At 37.1% G+C, this 27,228-nt stretch overlaps 2 protein-coding genes across 14 annotated transcripts in view; both read right to left on the bottom strand.

Annotated features, from left to right (window-relative positions):
- Nucleotides 1–23,295, bottom strand: part of LOC110466759 — a 29,435-nt gene extending 6,140 nt beyond the window's left edge. The window contains exons 1-2 of one of the 13 annotated variants that reach the window (XM_021523485.1): nt 22,990–23,295; nt 3,485–3,538 (exon numbers count right to left, since the gene is read on the bottom strand). The gene's annotated coding sequence lies outside the window, so the exon portion shown is untranslated. The other 12 variants (XM_021523489.1, XM_021523486.1, XM_021523490.1 and 9 more) reach the window with 12 other exon arrangements.
- LOC110466805 (uncharacterized protein DDB_G0290685-like) lies at nt 3,494–26,046 on the bottom strand. Its single transcript, XM_021523563.1, has 5 exons — nt 25,793–26,046; nt 7,211–7,559; nt 6,658–7,123; nt 5,406–6,580; nt 3,494–3,538 (listed from the first exon to the last, which is right to left on the bottom strand). Exons 1-5 carry the CDS (start codon nt 26,044–26,046, stop codon nt 3,494–3,496), a joined length of 2,289 nt encoding a protein of 762 aa, XP_021379238.1.
- Between the last annotated feature and the right edge of the window lie 1,182 nt (nt 26,047–27,228).

The following is a 27,228-nucleotide window of genomic DNA, read 5'->3' as shown; positions in this document are numbered from 1 at the left end:
AAAGTAACCCTAATGACGAGACTGGTATATCTATTACTTAAATGAGAATGTAATAGACTCAACTCATTTGTGCATTACTGTTTGCATTACAATTATATATATATATAATATATATATTTTAAACATGTGTATATATATATATTAGAATGTTTAGCGTACACACATATATATATATATATATATATATATATATATATATGATATATAAATATGATATATTATAAACATGTGTATATGGGGCAAAGAAGTAATTCCAACAGTGTGGACAAGTTTAGGTTGTCACACTTACTTCTTTGCCCCATATAATATTTTAAGTAATTCGTATCCTACGGACATACATCCATTAGGATCCAGTGTTATATGGGATTTTACCGTCAATATTACTTCTTTGACCCATACACATGTGTATATATATATTATAAGAATGTTTAGCGTACACATATATTATACAAATAAATGTTATAGTCGTGTTACGCATGTATTTTACACATGTGTGCTGTACATACATTTTACACATGTGTGCCGTACATACATTTTACACATGTGTACCGTACATACATTTTACACATGTGTGCCGTACATGTATTTTACACATGTGTACCGTACATACATTTTACACATGTGTGCTGTACATACATTTTACACATGTGTACCGTACATACATTACACATGTGTACCGTACATACATTTTACACATGTGTACCGTACAGACATTTTACACATGTGTGCCGTACATGTATTTTACACATGTGTACCGTAGATACATTTTACACATGTGTGCTGTACATACATTTTACACATGTGTGCTGTACATACGTTTTACACATGTGTGCCGTACATACATTTTACACATGTGTCCCGTACATACATTTTACACATGTGTACCGTACATACATTTAACACATGTGTGCTGTACATACATTTTACACATGTGTGCCGTACATGCATTTTACACATGTGTACCGTACATACATTTTACACATGCGTGCCGTACATGTATTTTACACATGTGTACCGTACATACATTTTACACATGTGTACCGTACAGACATTTTACACATGTGTGCCGTACATGTATTTTACACATGTGTACCGTAGATACATTTTACACATGTGTGCTGTACATACATTTTACACATGTGTACCGTACATACAGTTTAAAAGCATGTGTACCGAACATACATTTAACACATGTGTGCTGTACATACATTTTACACATGTGTACCGTACATACAGTTTAAAAGCATGTGTACCGTACATACATTTAACACATGTGTGCTGTACATACATTTTACACATGTGTGCCGTACATACATTTTACACATGTGTACCGTACATACATTTTACACATGTGTACCGTACATATATGAACAGATTCATTTGATTTTACCAATTTATGTATATCTACATAATCACAAATACTAATACATATGGACATCAATCACTGGTTACCGAATCATACTCAATAAATATGGTATCAACTCATATTCAGAAATAAATAAATATGTTCAATGAGAAAGTTAAGATATGAAAACCCCAGTTGGTATAAACGTCTTACCTACAGGATACACACATACTGCTGATAAACAGGAACACACGCCGTCCTCGGTAGCCTTATAACACTGTATACACATCTCAGTCTTAGAAGTATTTTTACACTAAATACAATTCACGAAATTATAAAGTTCCATCCTTAATTTTGTCTAAAACTGACTCTTAAACAGTCAATCAACATACATACATATCTGTAAGATCTCTCTATTCGGCACGTGCATTACACATTCTGTGAAACATGATCGTCCAACCATGCATGCACGTCCGCAGGCTTAGAAGAAATACTGCCTTGTTTCAGCAGCTGAGCGCGTATACGTATATGAAGCGTACCTATAGATGTTTTATAGATATACAAGTATATGTGTGCTCGCTATCTGTCGATGGGTGTAGCAAGTTAAGATGAGTTCTGTGCTGTCTTCTAACAAACTGTTACGTTACACATCAGCCTTAGACAGAACAGAAACAGAGACCCCGTAGCCATTGTCGATTTCCATCACGTGCGCTCGCGAATCAGAACTGAAGTTAACATACTGGCTAGAAGATGTAATTCACTGGGAGAGAGATTGACAGCTCCCGGGAAAAAAAGGATGAACTTAAGAATTAAATTATACTTTCGTCTGCCAATTTCGTTTTATATCGAAGAGAAGATTTTAGACAATCTTATTTCATTGTCAATTAAATGGTTTAGCTATTCAGAAGTGACTCTATTTCACGGTAGGTTCATTCTGATGAGATAAAACTACTGTTATTATTCTAAAACTGTGTGAATCTGAGGGGAACCATCGTAAACTTCAAACGGAAGTCTTATCTTATACATTACAAAATAATGTTTATAATAATTTGCATCCTTTGTATAATAATGACGTCAATAATTAAAAACTTGCAGAGGAAGCATTTGTATAAATGACTCATCATTACTATATCAGATTTATAATGTGATATCGTGTTTCCTCTATAAGACGCACCGATAACGTGATTTGTTAATGTTTCCTGAATCAGTACAAATACACAAATGGGTTTGTTTGTATATACGTAATTGCTGTGTTTTAAAAGCAAAACACAAATTAAACTGTTCAATTTTTTGAACAAACAGAGGTCAAAGTAATTATCTTTGCCAAATTTGCATATATTTCCATCAGGAACTAAAAGTGCTATCACCTTGTAGATAGTTTCACCTTTTTGGTATACTTTTAAAAGCACATAGATATGTGCTGCTCAAGCATGCTGTCAAATCTTGCTTTATAGATAAATATATAATCATACAGCGAAAAAATGTGTTCCAGCAGAATGACAATACTATATTACAAATATACACTTGAAATATATGTATCAATCAATTTGGTGTTATAAGTCATATATACATGAATTTCACGTGTTTTATATATATATATATATGTGTGTGTGTGTGTATGTGTGTGAGTATTTGGTATGACGTTGGCCACGATTATAAGCGCTCGTGATAGGATTACTATAAATGGCTCTCTTTGGGTATGTTCAATTTACATCTTCATTTACTGTTTATGTATTTCTACGCGTAAATATATCTGAACATAGACAGAACAATTACCAGAAAATTTACCTTTAAAAGTGAAAACGACAATCAATCAGATTCGCCATTGTTCATAACCAATGTCTATTCCGGTCATGGAGGACTACCAGTAACTATCATGGCTACATCCAGTGCCCTTGTGTCCATTCATCAAATGTTGCTTACGGCGTCACTTATTAGTAGCCGAGTAGACCTGCGTGACCTAGTGACACCTGTACTACCAATACATAATATTCAAAACCAATCAAACCTACCAGCATCTGCCTCACAGGGAAACAACTGGCACGATTGATTTACAAATTCACGTACTCCCTTGTGTGTCATCGATTCTTGTGAAACACGTGCTCCGAACGATGGTCGTGAAAAACAAAGATCACTCACCTGTATATTCTATTGACTGACTTCAATCACTGTATTAGGCGTTGATATATCCACCTGTTTTATAGATAACACACACTCATTAGCACATTACCAAAACTGACAATTGATTAGTCGATATTTTATATTTAAGCCATAATCACCTTCAGTAGGTAACTAATATATCAGAGATGAGCAATGTAATACCCTGGTATTATCATCAGTGGTAACCGATCATTTGTTCCCTGGCTAACACTACAGCATTAGTCTACTAGCGGGTTACGCTCCAATAGCCAAACCGAGGCTATGAAATACGGACCTAATTGTAGTTTCTTAATATGCACTAGTGTGAGTCGATAGGGACGGAAACACATAATCGGAAGTTAACAAAACAGTCATATTTTATATGTAATAATCAAACTAACAATACTTAAATGAGTTACCTGATGGTCAAAACCTATTTCTGCCACAGTCCACTCCATACGGTCAATATATTCAGTTTCCCCTGACCACCGCTATCAGCTGAGGTTAATTAAGTTATTCGTGTTAGAACTCAACTGATCACACTGTCTGTGTCTAATAATATACAGATACACCTGTGTTTGTATGCAAGTAATTAAGTTAGACGGGCCTGATCATGAAGAACATTGTAGACAAACATTTCTAAAGACATGTGTTGTATACACATTTGTAAATCATGTTTGTGCACATATTGTGTTCATTTAAAGATGGATTTTACGTTTATTATCAAAACAATCTGTATTGTTAAACGGTGTCTTTAAATTCAACCATTTAAACTCATCATTATCACGACACACTATTTAACAAAGTGCTATTTACTTGATAAGATATACGTTTACAAATGATTCATTAAAAAGTTAATTGATGAAGAGACATTGGTCTTAAAACACCCAGCTTGGTATCAATTTAAATAGACAAACAAGGCCTAATGCATGCATGGAGGAGGATAATTATCTTAAGATTTTCAAAAGGTAAAGATTTAGATTAAGGTTTAAACGCAGTCTGTAACATGGAATATATTCTTACAAAAATGCAGCCGTTAATGTTTTTCTAGTGGTAGACTGACTATATTTAAAACACGAAAAGCAGACTAGCTAGCTGTTGTAAGTTCACTGGTTACCAGTATAACACCAAGACTAAATACACCAAATGTAGACTGACTACCTATGTTAGACTCCCTAATGCATTAACGTGTCTGTAGGCGTCAAAATAGCATTAGACATATACCTGTGTATGCTTAATGCATCAATTTTAGAAGGCATAGTATCCCGTATTGTATGTGTTAAATTAGTCCGAATTATTCTGACGTTTCATCGACTTTTTTCATATCGGTCTGTCGTCGATTAACGTCAGAACTCCGGCCCTCTATAATATGCGGGGAAAATGCACTAGGTGGTATCAATAACATGTTTCAAAGATCATTACGAAAAGTATGTTCCAACGTTTTCTATACCAACCCATGTTTTTAATGGAAATTAGGCCATGAGCAATGTCACATGACTTGACGAGATCTCGCGTTACCGAAGGTATTTCCCAACGTTATGACGTAGGCCGGCGAGATTTTAGTCACGTGGCATTAGAAGGCGGGGCTATCAAAAAACTAGAGTAAAACAGAGTAAGTTTGAAAAAATATGTTTTTAGTGACTGTATTGGTTGTTTGAGGCATGTTATGTATGTTCATCTTGTGCATAAAGAATAGATCTTTCGATCCATGTGCGACATGTGTGCGAAAGTGACGATTTGTTTCTAAAATATCAGTTTGAAGTGCGCTCCGGGCGCGGGTCGCATATTTCGCGCATATTATAGAGGGCCGGAGATCTCACGTTAATCGACGACAGACCGATATGAAAAAAGTCGATAAAACATCAGAATAATTCGGACTAGTGTTAAATGATATTGTCCCCATTGTCATTGTCCCTAATGCCATTGTTGGATTGTTGGCATTGTCATTGCCCCTGTTGTCATTGTCCCCTTTGTCCCAATTGTCCCTATTGCCATTGTCGTCTTTGTTGACATTGTCCCAATTGTCCTCATTGTCATGGTCATTATTGTCATTGTCCTCATTGACATTGTCCCGATTGTCCTCATTGTCATTGTCCTCATTGTCATTGTCCCGATTGTCTTCATTGACATTGTCCAGATTTTCCTCATTGTCATTGTCCCGATTAGCATCATTGTCATTGTCCCGATTGTCCTCAATGACATTGTCCCGATTGTCCTCATTGTCATTGACCCGATTGTCCTCATTGTCATTGTCTCGATTGTCCTCATTGTCATTGTCCTCATTGTCATTGTCCCGATTAGCATCATTGTCATTGTCCCGATTGTCCTCAATGACATTGTCCCGATTGTCCTCATTGTCATTGTCTAGATTGTCCTCATTGTCATTGTCCCGATTGTCCTCACTGACATTGTCCCGATTGTCCTCATTGTCATTGTCTAGATTGTCCTCATTGTCATTGTCCTCATTGACATTGTCCCGATTGTCCTCATTGACATTGTCCCGATTGTCCTCACTGACATTGTCCCGATTGTCCTCATTGTCATTGTCCCGATTGTCCTCACTGACATTGTCCCGATTGTCCTCATTGTCATTGTCCCGATTGTCCTCATTGTCATTGTCCTCATTGACATTGTCCCGATTGTCCTCATTGACATTGTCCCGATTGTCCTCATTGACATTGTCCCGATTGTCCTCATTGTCATTGTCCCGATTGTCCTCACTGACATTGTCCCGATTTTCCTCATTGTCATTGTCCCGATTGTCCTCACTGACATTGTCCCGATTGTCCTCATTGTCATTGTCCCGATTGTCCTCACTGACATTGTCCCGATTGTCCTCACTGACATTGTCCCGATTGTCCTCATTGTCATTGTCCCGATTGTCCTCACTGACATTGTCCCGATTGTCCTCACTGACATTGTCCCGATTGTCCTCATTGTCATTGTCCCGATTGTCCTCACTGACATTGTCCCGATTGTCCTCACTGACATTGTCCCGATTGTCCTCATTGTCATTGTCATTATTGTCATTGTCCTCATTGACATTGTCCCGATTGTCCTCATTGTCATTGTCCTCATTGTCATTGTCCCGATTGTCTTCATTGACATTGTCTCGATTTTCCTCATTGTCATTGTCCGATTTTCCTCAATGTCATTGTCCCGATTGTCCTCACTGACATTTTTCCGATTGTCCTCATTGTCATTGTCCCGATTGTCCTCATTGTCATTGTCCCGATTGTCCTCACTGACATTGTCCCGATTGTCCTCATTGTCATTGTCCCGATTGTCCTCATTGTCATTGTCCCGATTGTCCTCACTGACATTGTCCCGATTGTCCTCATTGTCATTGTCCCGATTGTCCTCATTGTCATTGTCCCGATTGTCCTCACTGACATTGTCCCGATTGTCCTCATTGTCATTGTCCCGATTGTCCTCATTGTCATTGTCTCGATTGTCCTCATTGTCATTGTCCTCATTGACATTGTCCCGATTGTCCTCATTGACATTGTCCCGATTGTCCTCACTGACATTGTCCTCATTGATATTGTCCCGATTGTCCTCATTGTCCTCATTGACATTGTCCCGATTGTCCTCATTGTCATTGTCCCGATTGTCCTCATTGACATTGTCCCGATTGTCCTCATTGTCATTGTCATCATTGTCATTGTCATTATTGTCATTGTCCTCATTGTCATTATTGTCATTGTCCTCATTGTCATTTTCATTATTGCCATTGTCCTCATTGTCATTGTCATTATTGTCATTGTCCTCATTGTCATTATTGTCATTGTCCTCATTGTCACTGTCATTGTCATTATTGCCATTGTCCTCTTTGTCGTTGTCATAATTGTCCTCATTGTCGTCATTGTCATTGTCCCCATTGTCCTCATTGTCATTGCCATTATTGTCATTGTCCTCATTGTCGTTGTCATAATTGTCCTCATTGTCCTCATTGTCATTGTCCTCATTGTCATTGCCATTATTGTCATTGTCCCCATTGTCATTGTTCCCATTGTCCTCATTGCCATTATTGTCATTGTCCCCATTGTCATTGTCACGACACTGATACCACCACCTAATGACAGCAGAATTAGTTTTTCAAGTCAAGTCTGATTTATAGTTATACTGCAAACATCATTTGTTTTTGGCTTCAAAAAAAACTTTGTTTGATTGAGCCTGCGAGTCTCTAGGATAATCTGAGATATTGAACACGCGACAGGTATGTTATTATACTAGTTCGTTCTACGAAACTATCGATCTGAACATTCTTATCAATACAGGTAAATATTGAACAAACATCGAGCACGCGTGGACATGACTATTGTACTGTACTCAGATAAATTCAATCATTACACTTTGTTATCTGGGATGCACTTTAAATATGTTTCCAACCCTTGAAAGAAATACTAGTATTGCCGAATAGCGTTCAGAAATACCAATGTGGTAGATTAATGACCTTGTTTTCATTCATCGGTCGTTAAACCACAATTCATTTCAAAACGGAAGTTTAACTTACGAGAAGGACTAAATCTTTTATTATGTTTTAGAACCTGTGCAGCTACGACGAAGCAATTCGATCAAGAACTATAGATCGTAAATAACAGGCAATTTAAATAAAGATATGTTTACTTTTACATAAAATGAATTGAATTTCCGGCTTAACCCAGAAACAAAATGTTCGATCGATAAGATTTTATCTTAACGAAAAAGGGACGTGTACATTTTCTATCGGCAGCCAAATTTTGCGGTCGGTAAGAGAAATGTCATAAAGTAAAAGGTTGCAACAGTGTGGTCTTTATCAGGCTGGTTCATCTCACAAAACTTTCCGCCATTCATTTCACAAGCTGGTGTTATTACTAAAATGAGTCAAGGAATGATCCAATGTCGATTTCACAGACACGCCCATGTCGATTTCACAGACACCGCCATGTCGATTTCACAGACACCCCCATGTCGGTTTCAAAGACACCCCAATGTCGATTTCACAGACACCCCCATGTCGGTTTCAAAGACACCCCAATGTCGATTTCAGAGACACCCCCATGTCGGTTTCAATTATTTCCTTCGACATCCTGCAGTTTCCATAATATCTTTTGCTCTTACTGTATTCATTGGCAACAGATCGAAACTAAAAAAAAAATAGTTTTTAATTTTGACATAATTAAAAAAATCAATGTATAATATAAATAACAATAACTTTCCTTTGTGCCAAGTTATAGGTATTGAAGAGAAAGACGATTATTATCTGGACATTGTTACAGTCCATCCAGTACAAATCACAAACTACTTCATATCAGTGAAACAAACAAATTCCAGAAAAGTTAAAAGCTCTCTTTTCAGGACTTAGTATACGTTGTCTCGTTCGATTGTTGCTATGACATATTCTAGGAGTGTAGAAAGCGAAAGAGTATCGAGGATACAAATACAAGTTTAAAAAATAGCCTAATGTCAACACTGAAAACCTCAGTAATAAACAAAAACGAAAATATAACCATTTCATGCTGCAAAGGTAATACCTGTCCTAATTCTTTCTGTCAAATCCTGGAAAATGCATGAACAAAGATTTGATCAACGCAAACACTGATATTACATGAATCAGGCTATTGTGACTACTGTCAACCCGGGCTACGTTGTGAACTGAGAAATGGAACGATAGAAATTAAGGTAACCAGGGTTTGGTAATAGTTTTTTTATGAAATTTTCACTAAACATTTTACAATTGTAACAAAAAAAGAAAGGTTGTATTCCCTTTAGTACAGATTGTTACACAAAATAAGAAAGATTGTATTCCTGTAAGAAGAAATTATTATTATATCACATATATTTTATTTTATTTAGTACAAACTATTACAATATTACAAAGGCTGTATTCCTTATATTAAACATTGTGACGACAATACAAGAATAATTCAGTTAGTTTTGTATAAGCGTGAAAACAAAACTTGGTGTATATGTCGTAAATTCCCTATTGGAGTGGTAAGTAAATATATGTATATGTTAAAGTGTTCTCGCATTGCTGTTTTAACCTTTGCAATATTTAAACACGTCTTTTATTTCTTCTGTATAGTGATATCCGTCCAATGATGACTCTTGAGTCTCCAAAAGAGATCCGAGTTTATAAATTGTCACTTAAAGAAATGACATGATAAGGACATCAGAAATATACTTTTCATGAGTATCGGCAGTCTTCATTACTAGTCGTCGACCGGTGCTACCGGAGTGGACTAACCTTTTTTTCTCCGGTACATCTGTCTTTCTATGTTCTGGGCATTTCTCATAAACTCACTCACCTACAAATTGCAAAATTTTCCAGGCGAGTGCCACCTAGGATTGCGGAGTGTCCTACGCTAACATCAAGTCGCATGGCAAGCTACATATGATGTCCCAGCCCTTTGTTCATTCTTCATACGAAAGTATCTGGTTGCGGGGGGGGGGGGGGGGGGGGGGGGGCAATTGATTTTTCACGCTACTTTGAAATGTTTATATTATACTGTAATATTATATACTAAAACGGAATACACTTTGTGTAACAACGGTGGAGTTGCGCAATGTACGGGAAGAATTTCATCATCTATGTCAGACAAAATAACACATGTCCTTCTATCAAATCAGATTTTTCTTGGCATATATGACTCATACATACTAGGAAGTTCCGTAACGATACTTACAGCAATTAGCTTTTACAGTCAGAAAATATAACCGTATTTAAATATTGTAAGATCAAACGTGTCAGTGAAATGTTATATCTTAATCCAATTCCACATACGCCATGTGATAAACACAATTGAAGCCGTTGAACAAAATGAGTTTACCTGGCTGTGGACAGGAATTAACTACTCATTCGCCAGCTGGCTTTTCCCATAACGACCTTTCCGAAGTATAAAGGAGACAGTAAATACATTTCATTTTCCTTCCTTGATCATATTTGGTTTCACATGGATTACTTATAAAAAAATATATAAAGGAAATAATGAAGTCTGTTTTTTTAAATCACCGCATGCTAATTATATAGTGTAGATTTCACTTATAGATTTCATATTTTCTTTTGTTATCCTAGAACGATTATGAACTATGTAGTGTAAAGCGCCTTTTCAAATTAGATAGGCCTACGTATACAAAAGTTTCATGTAATCATTTAACCCTAAAGTCACATTTGAAACTTATCAAATCAAAGACTGGGCGAGTCTAGTTCAAACATGTAGGGGTGAATGAGTTAGTTACAGTTATGCGATTGATTATTCTCTTATACACCTCATAGCAAATGTTGTAATGTGTGGTAAGGAAATCATCACAGTTCAATTACGTTGTTAGTTTTAAAATATGCATGTAAAAATATCATTAAACCGTAGATAGTAGAAAAGTTACTTCATCAAATCGGCAAAAGTCGAAACAGATAATTTAAATCCGTATGAAATCTACGAACCCCACACAAATAGATAAGGTACAGGAAGTTGTTACCATGGTGACATATTGGCATCTCTGAACTGTTTTATTGACTCTATCCATTAAAAGTAAGCCTATTACCCTGGAATAGCTGGAACCGAGTTAACTTGCTAATGACTGCGACTACACGAGACAATCCCTGTTACATCACACCTTCACGAGATACTAGTGGGCTTATCTACATTAACTGTATATAGGTCTAGAGTTGGGAAACTTTAATGTGTCAAAAAACGCGTATGTCACCATCTTACACTTCGATAATATCGGCATTTGAGTATCAGCGTGTAAGCCCACAGCATAGTGCTGGTGAATATGTTAATTGTTTAAATCATTAACTGGTTAATATACTCAATGGTTAACACACTAGCTGGTTAATATATTAACTGATTAATACATTAATTGGTGAAAACACTAATTGGTTCATACCGTAATTGATAAATACACTGATTGGTATAATAACGAATTGGTTTAAATATCATTTCTTTAATACACTAACATGTCAATAATTACCTAATACACTGACTGGTAATTACACTGATTGTTTAATACAATAATTCCTTAAAATACTAATTGGCTAATCTATTAATTTCTACAAAATGTAATTGGTTAATACACCGACTCGTTCACATACGTATAAGTTAATGCAATGACTGATTTATCCTTTAATTGGTTCCATCGCTTACTTGTTATTACATTTATCAGTAAATACACTAATGTATTAATATATTAATTGATTAATAGATTTCTTTTTTAATATTTTTATTATGATTAATTTTAAGAGGAAAGTTTACTATAGAAATTATCATATTTCTGTTCTTTGTCAGATATATTCTTTTCTTGTAACTGCTGTAAACTAAAATAAGTGTTATGCGAATTATAAAGAAATGTGTTCGCTAGGTAGGACTTTTTGACGTTTCAATTTAACAAAACAGATAATTCAGAATACTAGTACTTATGATTTCCTTATTACAAAACCTATCATTTCGTTATAATCAATTAACCTTGGGTACCTATTATTTCGTTATATCCTGGATACCTGTCATTTCGTTCCTGTCAGTTCACAACCACAAATCTAGTACAAAACAGTACAACTTGGCTACCTGTCAGTTTGCAAGTACAAAACAAAAATAAAGGTTACCTGTCGTTTCGTTTTAACGAAACAATTCATTTAGGCCTCATGTTACCGGGTATTGTATTATCACAAACAAAAGTTCATCAAGGCTTACCGAGTACTAAACGCTTATCTAAGCTACGTATTAGCTATGTATTAAATGTTTGTCATTTCGTTAGTACAAAACATTTCTCTTAACTACTTCCTTCAAACATAAAGCCAAATTGAGTTGCAAAACCTTTTCCTTACTCATGAACACTGAAAGCATCCCCATGTTTCCGTGACAAAGAGAATGGACTTGACAACTTACCTTCAACACCACTTAGGATTAACAATGTTGTGTTAAGTTGTTCTTAAAATGATGGATATCGTTGAAACACAGTTAAATTTACTATTGTAATTTTCTCTGTGAAATCTAGGCTTTCGGCGGCAAACTATCCTTTTACAATCGGAAGTAAGACCTTGGGAACCTAATCGATATGACAAAAATAACCGCTATCACAGAGCATCAACGCCAATGCGTTTTCCTACACAAGTAAAGCAATTGGGAACAGTTCTACGGGTTCAAGATCATCCATACGGCTCCCATTACATAACCCTAAGCAAATAAAAGTAACAGCAAAAGACGGCGAGTGGTAGAATTACATCTACGTAAGTGTGGCCTATTGTATGCCAGCCAACAACTGGTGTAAACTATTCAACGCTCGCCATGGAACGTATCAAGCTAATGACATTTCAAGCCTCTGAGCGACGGAGATTGAAGATCAGGGTTTCTATCCCGCACCAAAAGTGGACTTCGACCTGTATGGACGAGGAAGCGGAGGGGGTATGCGGGTACATTAATCTATAAAAGATAGATTTGTCAAGCTTAGAAAAAGACGGCACTGTGTCCATATAGAGAGGAATGGATAAAAAAGATAATGCTAAATCTTACAACAAATAGAAATGGGTTTCTTTAAATGTTCAGAGAGCTGCAATGTCTGATAGGCACTATTCTATGTTTTGCTTTGGGGGATTGGAGGGAAGAATGCGTGCTTAAACAAACGCACAGCTTGATTTAATAGGATATTTAAAACATAGAGTAGGTTTGAATGGTGAACTTATATATGCAGTACAACGTACGGAAGTAAATATATTTTCAACTTCTATTTATTTTACGGTTGCCATAATGACTTGATTCATAAACCTTACGATTTTAGTATCGCTATTATTTTATTTTATTTTTTGGTGGTGGTGTAGGTGGTGGTGGTGGTGGTGGTGGTGTGTATGTGTGTGTGTTGGTTATTGGTGGAGGGTGACAAGATTCACGTTATTTTTCCTAAAGTTTCAGTGTCCTCTGAATTGTAAGGGTACATTATGTCAGATGGAAAGACAGTTACATAGATCATCAGTGAAATATTTGAAAAAACTCACATAAGTTTATTGACTCACATAAGTTTATTGCCTCATCAAAGCTATAAAGGTAGGAAACCATATATAACTTAGTCGATATAAACCTGAGAATAGAACCGGCTTTATTATTAGCAAGAGACAAGAAAAAAAGTGTACAGCGTATCATCTTTTATTGAGTTGACATACTGAAACAATAGATTCCTTTGAATATTGTTACGTCACTTTTGGATCTATTATGAAAATCTAATCAGAATTTAAGTCATTTAAATAAATCACTTGAAATATACACAACTTCTGCCAATATAAACCTCAAACATGTTACATTATCGTCAGCGAAATGTAAAATAGAAGACATTAGTCTGTTTAGAAAACAGATTTTGTCGGGGAAAACGGCGATCTTAGAACAAAACCTGTCAAGAAAACTTCAGTTTGAAAGCATAAAATAGTATAACTATGATGGATTATACCTCAAATGTCAGATGACGTTCTGTTGACATAATTGTACCGATAATAAATCCCCATATCTTTTGCATTTTGCATCATTAGTTCTTGGCAAATTTAATCGCATACGATTTAGTTGCCAAGTTACATCATGGAGTGAGACGAATTCCCGAATGACGTATTTGAATTGTAAAATGATTGCTAACGAAATCATTGGAATTACAATAATTGTAAATCACTGCGCCACTACGATGCAACATCCAGCGCTGAACGCGCATGCGCTTTGCACAACAAATCTCAAAACGGACAAATGTAGTAGAAGTCAAACGAGAACTAACGAGAATCGATAGCCTTGTACTAACTGTGGGTTAGGAGTGTCGTAGTTGTCTCCAACAATAAACTGTAATTAAACCCACTGACTACACGAATTGATTGACTTTAGACCAGAGGTCGTACAAGACAACACCATAAAATGGTTACAGATTTACTGTCAATTAAAATACACAAAAAAAGATAAAATGAGCATTTTTGAAGAAGAAAAAAACACGAAAAAAATAAATCTGAACGTGAGTGCTGAGCATGCCCAATCGTGGGAAGCATTGCAATTAAAGGTAGGTTTTGGAAAACAGAAATGATTGACAAACGATAGCGTAAAACGATAAGTTAAATATACCGTAGGGGAAAAAATAATAAGCTTTTTGTTTGTTCGTAACAGCTAAGGTCATTTAAGGATGTGGTGAAGGAGGAAAGCCGGAGTTCCCGGAGAAAATAAACCTGCGACCCCATGGCGGAGGGCTGGTGGTAGCAGAATGTCAGACGCCTTTTTTTTATTTGATTTTTTTTTTTAAATGAACGAACTTGAACGTGGATCAGACGCCTTAACCATTTGGCCACCGCGGCCCCAAAGAATAACCCCTAAGACAGTACAATGGTGAAAACTTGACAGACGGAAGGACGAAAGGACCGGGGAGATCATATTGAAAAAGCGATCATGACGTCATGAGAAATGAGGAAGCAGAGGCGTGAAGGGTGAAAGAGCACAAGATGAACTAATAAACAAGGACATGGTTGTTCCAAAGGTTGGTAGATGGAGAAAGCAATACTTTATACAAACATTTCGTTACACGGCCAGGTATCTGTCGATACTTTAGTAAAACAAGTACAGAAAAAATGAACATTTATACATTATATACGTAGCCATAATAGCTCCATGCAAATGCCATTGTATCGCACTAGCTCGCTATAAAATATGGCATCTCCACAATCAAATTCCCGTAGGGCCACGTCTGACATCGAAATCGTTTTCAAGTCGAAATCTTATAATGTTAATCGCTGCGACAAGAGACTTCGCCATCAATTCCAACTGCAGTCGCAGAGAGCGTATGTCAGTTTGAGCCTGTAATTCTATAGAGTAGTACAGTCGGAGATTCCAGCCAAACGTTTGTGTAAAATATTCAGCGATCGCCATGGAACGCATCAGCTTAATATCATTACAAGACATTTGGAATGACGGAAATGGGCAGAGATTGGTGAAAGGGAGTTTCCATTGTCACACCATTAGACTGCACTGTAAGAGTTATTGCGAATAAAAGCGCGTGAAATTGTACCATAAAACTTGTAAGGTAGAGAACACGCGAGACAATTAGAAAATCCGAAAGGTAAGCAAAATATGAGACGCAGTGTCGCTATTTTACTGCAGAAACCGATATAACGCACATTTAAAACGTCAGAGGGACGTTGTTCAAAAGGTCATAGAAACTTCGTGCAAACTGATTTGATTACGTAGGTTCGTGTATAGAAGCGCACTGCATTTTGGAAAATTTTATTATCGGGTATGATATTTTAGTTTAAAATTACATTTGCATTCCGTCTACCATTGTTATTTTCATACTGTCTTACCTGCGAATATGATTTCAGACTCGGACTCTAAGATACTAATCTGTCATTAACGTATGTATTTCGCTTTATTGACGATAATCAGTTCTATCAATGAACCTACCAAATTAAACCTATTTTAACTTTATTCTCAAAGGGTCGCTCTGGTCCGAGACGCATTGTTCGATGTCGAATGAAATACTGACATTTTGGATATATTTTCTACAATAAGACAATAGAAGAGTTAGCCTTAATTGTTTTGTGACAATATCTTCTGTTGGAATTATTTTTTAACGACGGACTACGTTTTATCGCATCACTGAATGAGCGAGCGTGTTGTATATGACAAAAACTATATCGGAATCAACACGGAATATTTCCCTAAAGATCGGACTTGCATGTAACGGAACAGCGCGACTGCATGGCTATACTTTTTAAACAGTAGGTTTGTCTAAGGATACAACTCAAATGTAGATATAAAAAAAGGGTTTTGTATATGATCAAGTAGATAGGGTGATAAAATAAATTATCTTAAGAAAAATCGCAACATGAACAGCGTCACAGTATATTAAAGAGGTGTGGCGGTTAAGTCATCGTAACCACGCCCATAATAATTAGTTGTCGACCATGATATCTTTTGTTACGCACAAAGTAAAATTATTCTTGCTCAAATAATGAGAGACTTTCCGTCTTTTCTGTTTCTGTATGCAATATGTAGCTGATATAAAAAATGAGAATAAGGAGCAGACGAAATCATGAAATTAAATTTTCAAAGAAAAGGATCTTGAATAAATAGTTTTAGAGCTGCAAACGTAGGCTTCACCTACAGATCAGTTATACCAAGAGTCACTTATATTTTAAATAGTTATGATCTTATTGGTGTTTTTTTCTGTTTTTTGAACTCACTCTTACCGAAGGACCACTTCTAAATTAAGACTGTTTCACAATCCCTTGGCCTAGATTAACTCACAGTCTATCATAAGACTGTTTTACGATCGCTAGGCCTAGTTAAACTAATAGTCTATCTTAAGACTGTTACACGATTACTAGGCCTAGTTAAACGCATAGTCTATCTTAAGACTGTTACACGATTACTAGGCCTAGTTAAACTAATAGTCTATCTTAAGACTGTTACACGATTACTAGGCCTAGTTAAACTAATAGTCTATCTTAAGGCTGTTTTACGATCGCTAGGCCTAGTTTAACTCGCATTTCTATCTTAAGAGTATTTTAAAATTGCGTCGTAAATGATGATATATGAATGACTTATCAAAGGCCGTGGTACATCTAAAACAACTTATAGTACGTATTTATACCAATAACCTGAACATCATTTCATATTTGTAAACAGTTACGGTTTCGTTGTCTTTGTTAATGAAAAATAAAGATTAAGTTTGTTTGAAATGTTCTTTTATTGAAAAAGATCTGGTATAATAAATACATCATTGTTCTGAATATTCGTAGAGAAATACCGGCCTATGTTATATAACGGTATTAGATTAGAGCACACTGTTGATTTATTGACTTTGTGAGTGCACCTTCCGTGTTATAATACCAGTATACTCGTCCATTTATACTTGTGGAAGACAGAAAAAAAAAATCCGCCTGAGGGGGTCACAATTCACTCGGCCAATGTCTTCACTCTAACGGATAAACCTCAAACTTCACTACCCTTAATTCTACGATGGCCGATATCAGCCAGGTCAAAATACACTTAAGCAATTCAATGTTGTCAGCGGTTTCTCGACATTATGTTGTCAGCAACTACAAAAGCAGTTGGATTTTGTCAAGTGTGTGACATTTTGTATGGTCAAGTTCTGCTCTGCTTTCTAATGTTTTTGACCACGCCCTGTTGGACCGTATGAGGCTTGACACTTTTCGAGCTTTGTACACGTAATTAACCTTCATGTTGATAACACTGCGTTCTCAAAAACGAAATGAACTGAAGATCTACAGGCAGCAAAGATTTCGTTATTTTTTCATAAATTGCAAACGAAACCGTGATTGTGATAATAAAAGCCCGGCTATGAGCTTAGATCGTTTGGACCGTTTGTACACTTTCAATTTGTGATGACAGTAGCAACAAGTCTATAAGTTGAGCATACAGCTTACATTCGAGCAAAGTGTTACCGTTAGTTATCTATTCTAAAGAAGAAAACACTGTTCAGCTTCGGAAAGAGCTTCTTAAGTAGTCAGTCCGGCGATTGTAACCATGACATTGGCCATCGCTTTGATACAGCTTACATTTGAGCAAAGTGTTACCGGAAGTTATCTATTCTGTATAAGTGACCGGTACCAGCTTGCTACCAATACCTGCTCCTTCCAAAAGTATCGTCATTTTATCAAACGTACGCGTCCTGGTTATCTTTCATGAAAAATATTTTTACAATAGAACTCTTTAAGGAGAAAAGAATGTTTACAGCGAGGTAGCATATATCCTTAAGTAAAAAAAAAATACACCTGATTTATTTAAATATAGACCTCTTTTGACAAGATAAATAAATATCCCTAAATGAAAATTACACTTGTGTTCTTTAAAGACAAACAAATATGGAGCAATATTGAAATTGAATCAAAACAAGTGGAGAGACGGAAAGAGCAGTGGAGAAACATTGAAAATTAGATTTAAATAAGAAAGATATATGAAAAGATCAAGGACATCGTGAGAACAAGATAGAAGTAGAGAAAACAGCCGATAGAACGGTACATAGACGCCCAAAAATCAGTAAACTTGTGAAAAGTGGGCAAGACAGAGGAGATAGATGTGGGGAAAGTCGCAGAAAATAAATACATTGAAACAGAAAAGGGGTAAAAAAGGAACATAACATTTTATCAAAAATTCTTAAAACAAAATAAGATGTTTGAGTTTAGGACTAGTCGGGACGAGTATAAGGGAATTTGTTAAATAGAAAGAAAGGTTTAACACCCTACATGACATTAGAAAATGACAAAAAATGTAGTTAAAATCAAAATCGGCAATATTGTAAGAGCAAAAACAAATAGGAAATATTCCACAACGAACGAGAATCAAATTGGCAATGTTTTAGGAACAAACATCCAATCGGCAATATTCTAGGAACAGTCAATCGGCAATATTCTAGGAACACCCAATCGGCAATATTCTAGGAACACCCAATCGGCAATAGTCTAGGAACACTCAATCGGCAATATTCTAGGAACACCCAATCGGCAATATTCTAGGAACATCCAATCGGCAATATTCTAGGAACAGTCAATCGGCAATAGTCTAGAAACACTTTATCTGCAATATTCTAGAAACACCCAATCGGCATTATTGTAGGAACACTAAATCGGCAATATTCTAGACACACTAAATCGGCAATGTTTTATTCTAGACACACTAAATCGGCAATATTCTAGACACACTAAATCGGCAATATTCTAGGAACACTAAATCGGCAATATTCTAGGAACACTAAATCGGCAATATTCTAGGAACACCTAATCGGCAATATTCTTCTAAGAACAAGAATCAAATGGACAACATACTACGAATAAAACCTAATCGGCAGTATTCCAGAGAAAAAATCTGCAATATTCGATAAATAAGATGTCATATAAAAAGACATCATTGGCAAAAACCAGATTTATATAATATCTGAACGAAATCAAATCGGTAATATTCTAAGAACAAAAACCATATTGCCAATATCAGAGAAACAAAATGATGTTGGCAATATTCTAGTAACAAAAACCAAACTTGCAATATTCGAGGCAAAATTCCGGAAGCAGTTCTGGAACAAGGATGGATTGTGCGTGATAATTATCGATATCCTATAAAATGAATTAAAAACTGATGAAATTTTACCATATGTGCCATTAAATGTCATCATAAAAGTAAGGAAAATGTGTATGTATATTTTGTGCCCTGGAAATGTCCGCTTCGGACTCCCGTAGTCATCACAACATGAAAACAATTTTGGACTATTTAGAATCAACATTGGTTGTGTCACTGACGCGTAAACCAACAACAGGTCAAAACACCAATGGAAAGGCCACACACAGTATAAAACTCGTACTGGAAAAGCGATTGCCTGCCTTCATTCCTAGTGGACATAACACCGACATACACACATCAACAACACAATATATAGTAAACCTTACCTCAGACAAATACCATTCTAACACGCCCAGGGTTCACAGAAACCTCTCCGGATCACGACAAGCCACGGTATAAACATTGGCCACAGGCATGCAATTGTAATATACGAAGAGTAATCTTTATCCGCTCGAGCATGCGCTAACCAAACATCATGTCAGTTTCAGCAGCAAGTAGCAGTGAAATCGACTCGCGCATGCGTAGTGTTTTCGGTGTATGATCGATATCTATCAATACACACACGCACACCGGTTATAGAGTAATTGAGGAGTAGCTGTGTATTTAGTGTAAACACAGCTAACCTTACCTACATATACAGGAGTATCAAGCAGACAGCCGTCCGTACTGGTGTTGAGGTACCAGATGGTGAACTATTAATGAATCGATCTTTCTTCTCGTATATTGGTTCGATATAGTCAGGAGTCGGACTCTGTCATTCAAGGAAATTAATATATTTGTTTTGCATGATATATATGTATAATCCCAAAGTCAATATCTATTTTATGTTTTAGTAGTAAAATAGTAATACGTGTCACGAAGTCAATCTTGAAGTAAATACATACAATCCTAGTATGCAGTACGCCCACAGGCTGCTCGGCACAGTAGCCGATATTCAGTAAGAACTCAGAACGCGATAAAACATTCCGAAACAGAAAAAAAATAGTATCTGCAAAAATGTCGATAAAAGTGTCATATTTGTTATGTTCGTGATGCGCAGAAAATCGTAAAACAACGCCGCTCTGTAGTCTATTCTGCCGAAATGTCGAAGATGACGTCAAGACAGATATTGGATGCATCGCGTTGTACACTATATACCCCCACTATCGGACTGTTTGTTGATTTTAACGTCTGCAAAACTAAATCTGGCATGTACAAGGACGAGATATGCAATCGTGAAAGTAAACTACACGCGCGTTTATAAGTATACAGGCACACAGATATGTACAAAGTCGTCGACATGAGTCTATTCATCAGACTTCTGTGACGCAGAAAGAAACGTTTCAATGTATCGTCTAACTCCGTATAGCATGTCAAACCGCGGACAACAACAGAGGATGTATAGTATTATTTTGTACAGAAGATTGACTTTGAAACAGTTAATCTTATATTTATGTACAGAATATATATCACATATAACACCAGGCAAATGATATAATGATTTCATGAGACAGGATTTTTCCGAAGTTCTTCAAAAACATTTCGTTCTGCACATGTGGGATATAACTCTTTCTTGCCAACAGGACAGAATAATCTGCTTTTATTGCGTTGCTAGAAAAGCCTTTCCCATTGTACTAGACAATCTGTCTGACACGGATAGCGCGCGCTTGACGTCAAGCCATCGATGGAAATGGTGTCAATATTTCACCAAAAAAGATGGTTGAGAGATCGTCGGAAGCTCTGGGTTTGAATTCGGATTTGGGCCGTTGTATGTCTCCTTCTGTTAAAAATCGGCACTGTTAACCAACCTTACTCGAGTTTGTTACCGAATCCTGGCTGTAATTAGTGAAGTTTTCGTGACGAAATCTTCGAAAGGATAGGAAATGGTTCAGTGGATCTGGACGGTGACAAGTTATACAGCTATACAGCTCGGAGGTTCCGTGTTGGAATCCGAGCCCACCGCATTTCCATCTTCTTATTCTTCTTCTTTATACGAGGGCTCCATCAGTTTGATGATTATGCCATCGGGGGTCCTATTGTAGAGGCGTGAAGGGGTTATTTATAGTGATTAGGGGTGGGGTGTTGTTTTTTTTGTGATTTTTTTTGTGCAAGGTATAGATAAAAAGTTAAAATCTGGTGTATGTACTAGTGTGTGATGAGGGCTTCAAGGGCTGTGTAGGGTAAGTGTGCCTTGAAGTCCTCTAGTGTTGTGCATTGGACTGCTGCTAAGGGGAGGAGATTCCATTGTGTTACTGTGTGTGGGAAGAATGAGTATTTGTAGGTGTCCTTTGTAGCAGATATGTGTTTGTATGCGTACGGGTGTACCTGTCTGGTGCAGGGGTCTACAGGTGTGAGTATATGTGTTGGGTTTAAAGCTACGATTCTGTGTATAATTTTGTAAAAAAGGATAATTCTAGTGTATAAGCGTCGTGTTTGTAGTGTTGGCCATTGAAGTGTGTGGATCATGTCTGTTACGGAACTAGTGTTGTGGTATCTGTTTTGTACGTAGCGTGCTGCTCTTCGTTGTGTTTTTTCTATTTGTTTAATTTGGTTTGTGTTGTGTGGATCCCAAATGGAAGAGCAGTATTCAAGTTTAGGCCTAACTAGTGCTTTGTATGCATGTTCTTTTATATGTGGTGAGTTTATTTTCAGGTTGCGTTTGAGAAAACCTAGGGACCTATTGGCATTGGCTGTGATATTGTTTATGTGTTTGTCCCATCGTAGGTTGTTTTGTAGTGTTAGTCCTAAGTATTTGCTTGTTTCTACTTTGTGTAATGTGTGGTTGTGGAGTTTGTAATCATGGTGTATTTTGTTGCGTTTCGGTGTAATGTTAAGTATGTTACATTTGTCGGGGTGAAATTGCATTAACCAGTCTGTCTCCCATTGTCTTGCTGCATCGAGGTCGTGTTGTAGTTTTAATGTGTCTTCTTTGTTGTTTATTGTCTTGTATATTATGCTGTCATCTGCAAATAGTCTAAGTGTGCTGTATTTCATATATTCGTGGAAGTCATTTATGTAGATGAGGAAGAGGATGGGGCCCAAACAGGTTCCTTGAGGGACCCTAGAGGTTACTTGTATTTTGTCTGATTGTTTGCCCTCATCCTGATAGCGCATCAGCGATAACAGGTTATAGAAGTGCCGGTGGGAAATTTACATCTTCCGGGGTCTATTTTCAACGGGACAGTCAGTTTTCCACGGCTCCAATTTCAACATTGAAAACTGACTCAAGTTCTTTTATCCACGGATGTCCATTTCCGACGTTAATCCGGCGATACCTTCTGTGAGAAACCTTTCTGTCATTTATGTAACATGAGCAGTTTAATAGGATGCTGGAAATATGACTTTAACACTTACTGATAATTATTGATTCCAGCCGGTATTTCTGTAGAATCTTGTCTGTGTAAGTATATAATAGGCTTAACTAATGGCCACATGTTCAATACTATTACAGTGTGGTAAACTTACCCACCGTCCTCGTTGATCCGGTAGATTCTGTCTCGTATTCCGGAGGATTCTCGTCCATCGGATTATCTTGCCCACCTGTGTGATAACCGTATACTTGTGGTCCTTGTTGTTTGTGATTCGGTCCCGATGACCCCTGCCCTTGCCTTGCAGTCCTGAAATCCCCCCAACTAAATCTCTCGAAGTAAATCAAGTTCACATACTGCTTCCTTTATAATTATTAGAATTAATGTAAAAGCAAGGCGGATCCAAAGCCGCCTTCAGTATCATACGATGCAACTAACCTCCGATTCGAGTTACTAGACAAGAAGAATTATGACGTCATAGATAGTGTGACGTCATCCATTGTTTTTAGTTCTGAGAGTTGGTGCTGCATGTATGGAGGTTCACTAAACAAACAAGGAAACCAAATTATGAACACGTCCTTCGTCTGTTCACTTAAGAAATTATATATACTCTGATTCCGAAAATAGTTTTCTTGTGTAAGTGGCGGCCATGGGTTATACATAAAGAAGTGCAGATCAAAGGACACAGAATGCCATATATGTTTTAACGACGTTATCGTGCACGATAGAAAAGGTCTTACGCAGACATCATTTTTCAATAGAACTATATGTAATGGATATGACATGAAAATTTACATTTGTCATCATGCACCGATTCCTCTGTTAAATGCCTCACATATGTAGAAAATATACAGGTTTCTAACTCGGTATCTCAGTCATAATGAGTGATTGTCAGTGTCCTTGTCAGCAGTGAAGGCCATTGCCGTGTCTGCCATTTACCACCTACCTTAAGTACTCATTGGAATTTCTACATTTAAAACAAAATCGAATCTTTTTGATTTCAATAATCCATAAACCCCTAGAAGGTCTGGCTTGATACATCATTTCGTTAGCCCGGACATTTTATTTCGTTACATTGAATATTGTCTCCGTTTTTCTATATAGTTTGTAAGTAACTGATTTCAGTAACTGATAAATTAAACCGTTAGGCGATATTCGATCACAAACCCGGGCCCCGGGACCAGGACACATTGGGTAGAACAAAACAAATTATGTGTTCTGTGTAGCGACCCAGTCCGAATCGTGAAACTTGATAAACCGATCGATATTTGACGAGATAAATTCTTCCCTGTACAAAACAAGTGTTCGGCTCATACATGTGCAAAGAGATAATCTCGTCGGTGTCACGAGATAAAGTGTTCTATGTACCGAGATAATCTCTCCGGCCTAACGAAATAAAGAGTTCGGTGTATCGAGATAATCTCTTCGATGTCACGAAAGAAAGTGTGATATGTACCTAGATAACCTCTTCGGTGTAACGAGATAATCTCGTCGGTGTACAAGATAAAGCGTTCGGTGTCACGCGATAAAGTGTTCTATGTACCGATATAATCGCTTCGGTCTAACGAAATAAAGAGTTCGGTGTAACGAGATAATCTCTTCGATGTCACGAAAGAAAGTGTGATATGTACCTAGATAATCTCTTCGGTGTAACGAGATAAAGTTCTCTGTGAAACGAGGAAATCTCTTCGGTGTAACGAGATAAAGTGTTCTACGTACCCAGATAATCTCTCCGGTCTAAAGAAATAAAGAGTTCGGTGTAACGAGATAATCTCTCCGATGTAACGAAAGAAAGTGTGCTATGTACCGAGATAATCTTTCCGGTGTAAAGAAAAAAAAGAGTTATGTGAAACGATGTAATCTCTTCGGTGTACCGAGTAAAGTGTTCTATGCTATGTACCAAGATAATCTCTTCGGTGTAACGAAAAGAAAGTGTTCTATGTACCGAGATAATCTCTTCGGTGTAACGAAATAAAGTGTTCTATGTACCAAGATAATCTCTTCTGTGTAACGAACAAAAAGTGTTCTATGTACCGAGATAATCTCTTCGGTGTAACAAAATGAAGTGTTCTATGTACCAAGATAATCACTTCGGTGTAACGAAGTAAGGTGTTCTATGTACCGAGATAATCTCTTCGATGTAACGAAATAAAATGGTCTATGTATCAAGACAATCACTTCGGTGTAACGAAGTAAAGTGTTCTATGTACCGAGATAATCTCTTCGATGTAACGAAATAAAATGTTCTATGTATCGAGACAATCTCTTCGGTTTAACGAGATAAAGTGTACTATGTACGGAGATAACCTCTTCGGTTTAACGAGATAAAGTGTTACGTATAACGAGATAATCTCTTCAGTGTACGAAACAAAGTGTTCGGTGTAATAAGATAACTTGTAACGGTGTAAGAGATAAAGTGCTCTGTGTAACGAGACAAAGTGTTCTGTGAAACGAGATAATAACTTCGGTGTAACGGGATATCATGTTAGGTGTAACGAGATAATAACTTCGGTGTAACGAGATAATTTCTTCGGTGTAAGAGATATAAAGTGTTACGTGTAACGAGGTAATCTTTTCGGTTTAAAGAGATAAAGTGTTAGGTGTAACGAGATAAATCTTATCTCTATATAGTTAGGATACTATTACAAAACAGAGATATCGTCAAAAGGCAGTCGTTGAAGTTAACACGGGAGTGTACAGTGACTGGACATTTACCATGACTCTGTACCTCGTATATACAGCAAGATTAATAAGTTTTATTCCAAGGAAACAGTCGAAATAGAAAAACAAATATATAGGTTTTAGAAGTTGTCACGTGGGTACAGAGACTATATAAGAGGTATATTGATTGGCTAGTATCATTGTCCACTACCATCACTTACAGACGTACGACTGACTGATCAGCTTGAGATCATGTTAAGGTTACGAAAATGGACGCTGATGACGATGTGTGGAGCCACCTTAATATCGTATCATCGTTGACCTCTCTTCTCGCAGCTGGGGTGCCTGGCGGGATATTGTAATTGATTTCTAAATCAAATGATTTCCCATCAACCCCGAATCCCCAATCATTTTCCCTCGTCAAATCCCCGATCGTCCTTGTCATCCGCCATTCGCCCTCCCATTGCTGTACTCTGTCGTCCATGTCTTTCACCCTCCCCGTCTTTCTCCAACTATCATCCTCTAACCCACGATCGTCCTGGACCTCTTTCATGTCTTATTTAATCCACAATCTCCTAACCGCTCTATCGTCCTTGACCTTTCTCGTGTTTTACTCCTCTCTTGACCTCAACCCCACCGTCGGCCTTGACTTCCCTCCTATCTTACCCTTCCGTCTCATCTATACACCTGTATTGTCCTTGACCCTCACCTTGACCCTTTACTATGTTCTACTTACACCGTCCTTGACTTCTCTAATCACCACACTATATGCACCTCTGTTAGCAAAATTTGGCTTCATCGTCTTCTTCTACTATCTCAATTCTTCTTTTTGACTAAGAAAATAATTTCTATTTTGACATTAAACTGAATAAACCCACGTGCAGTGTATGTTTTCAATTCAGCCTAACCTGGGAGAAATGTATTATGGTTGACCGAAAAGATTAGCTTACTGTAGTCGTACAACCCCAAGTAATGATCCTTTTATCGCCGTCTCATCTCTTACAACCCAAGAGTATGGCCCCTTTATCGCTTGCCCTCGGCTTCTGATGAGTTTAAGGTGGCGTATTTACATAGCACGCGCTGGTTAGTGTATTACCTTATCGATTACGAGATCGATTAATACTATTAGCACGCGATGGCCCCATACTGACCTGACGTCACGTCCCGTGGGGGTTGATCCACTTGTTACTGTCCAGGATTGTTTACATACCAACGTGTGGTCGGTATGGCGGCCATTTTGAAAGTCGACCGACCACAACCTGTACTGTATCTTCATCCACATGTTCGGGCACTCGTCAGAAATCTTATTGTGTATCGAGTGTTTATTGACCATTGTTCTAATTATACCCAAGCTTTATTTACATTCTAGGGAAGGGATAATTTAGTCCCCATTTCGGGTTTGATGTAGTAGATAACCTGTACACCAGACATCGGTCCTACCTTTACATTGTGTGGGTTGAATGGTATGTGTCCATATTTCAAACGGCTAATCTATAATTACATAACACTCGACTACTCCTGCACGGAAACCCCAGAAAATATTTATATACTAGACGATGTTAATTTTGACAAAACAAGAGTTATACAATTCCGTTTATACAATAACAGAAGAATAAGATTTTGTGTAGGAATAAAATGAAATCTATCACCTCTTCAAAGATGTTTTGGGAGACTTTTAAATATCTTTGAAGTCGCTTCAAAGGGTCATATATAAGCCTTGCTTTGGTGAATGCTA

The sequence above is a fragment of the Mizuhopecten yessoensis genome, unplaced genomic scaffold (genome assembly GCF_002113885.1).
Source record: "Mizuhopecten yessoensis strain PY_sf001 unplaced genomic scaffold, ASM211388v2 scaffold11145, whole genome shotgun sequence".
NCBI classification, from domain to species: domain Eukaryota; kingdom Metazoa; phylum Mollusca; class Bivalvia; order Pectinida; family Pectinidae; genus Mizuhopecten; species Mizuhopecten yessoensis.
This window is presented reverse-complemented; position numbering and strand designations above follow the sequence as displayed.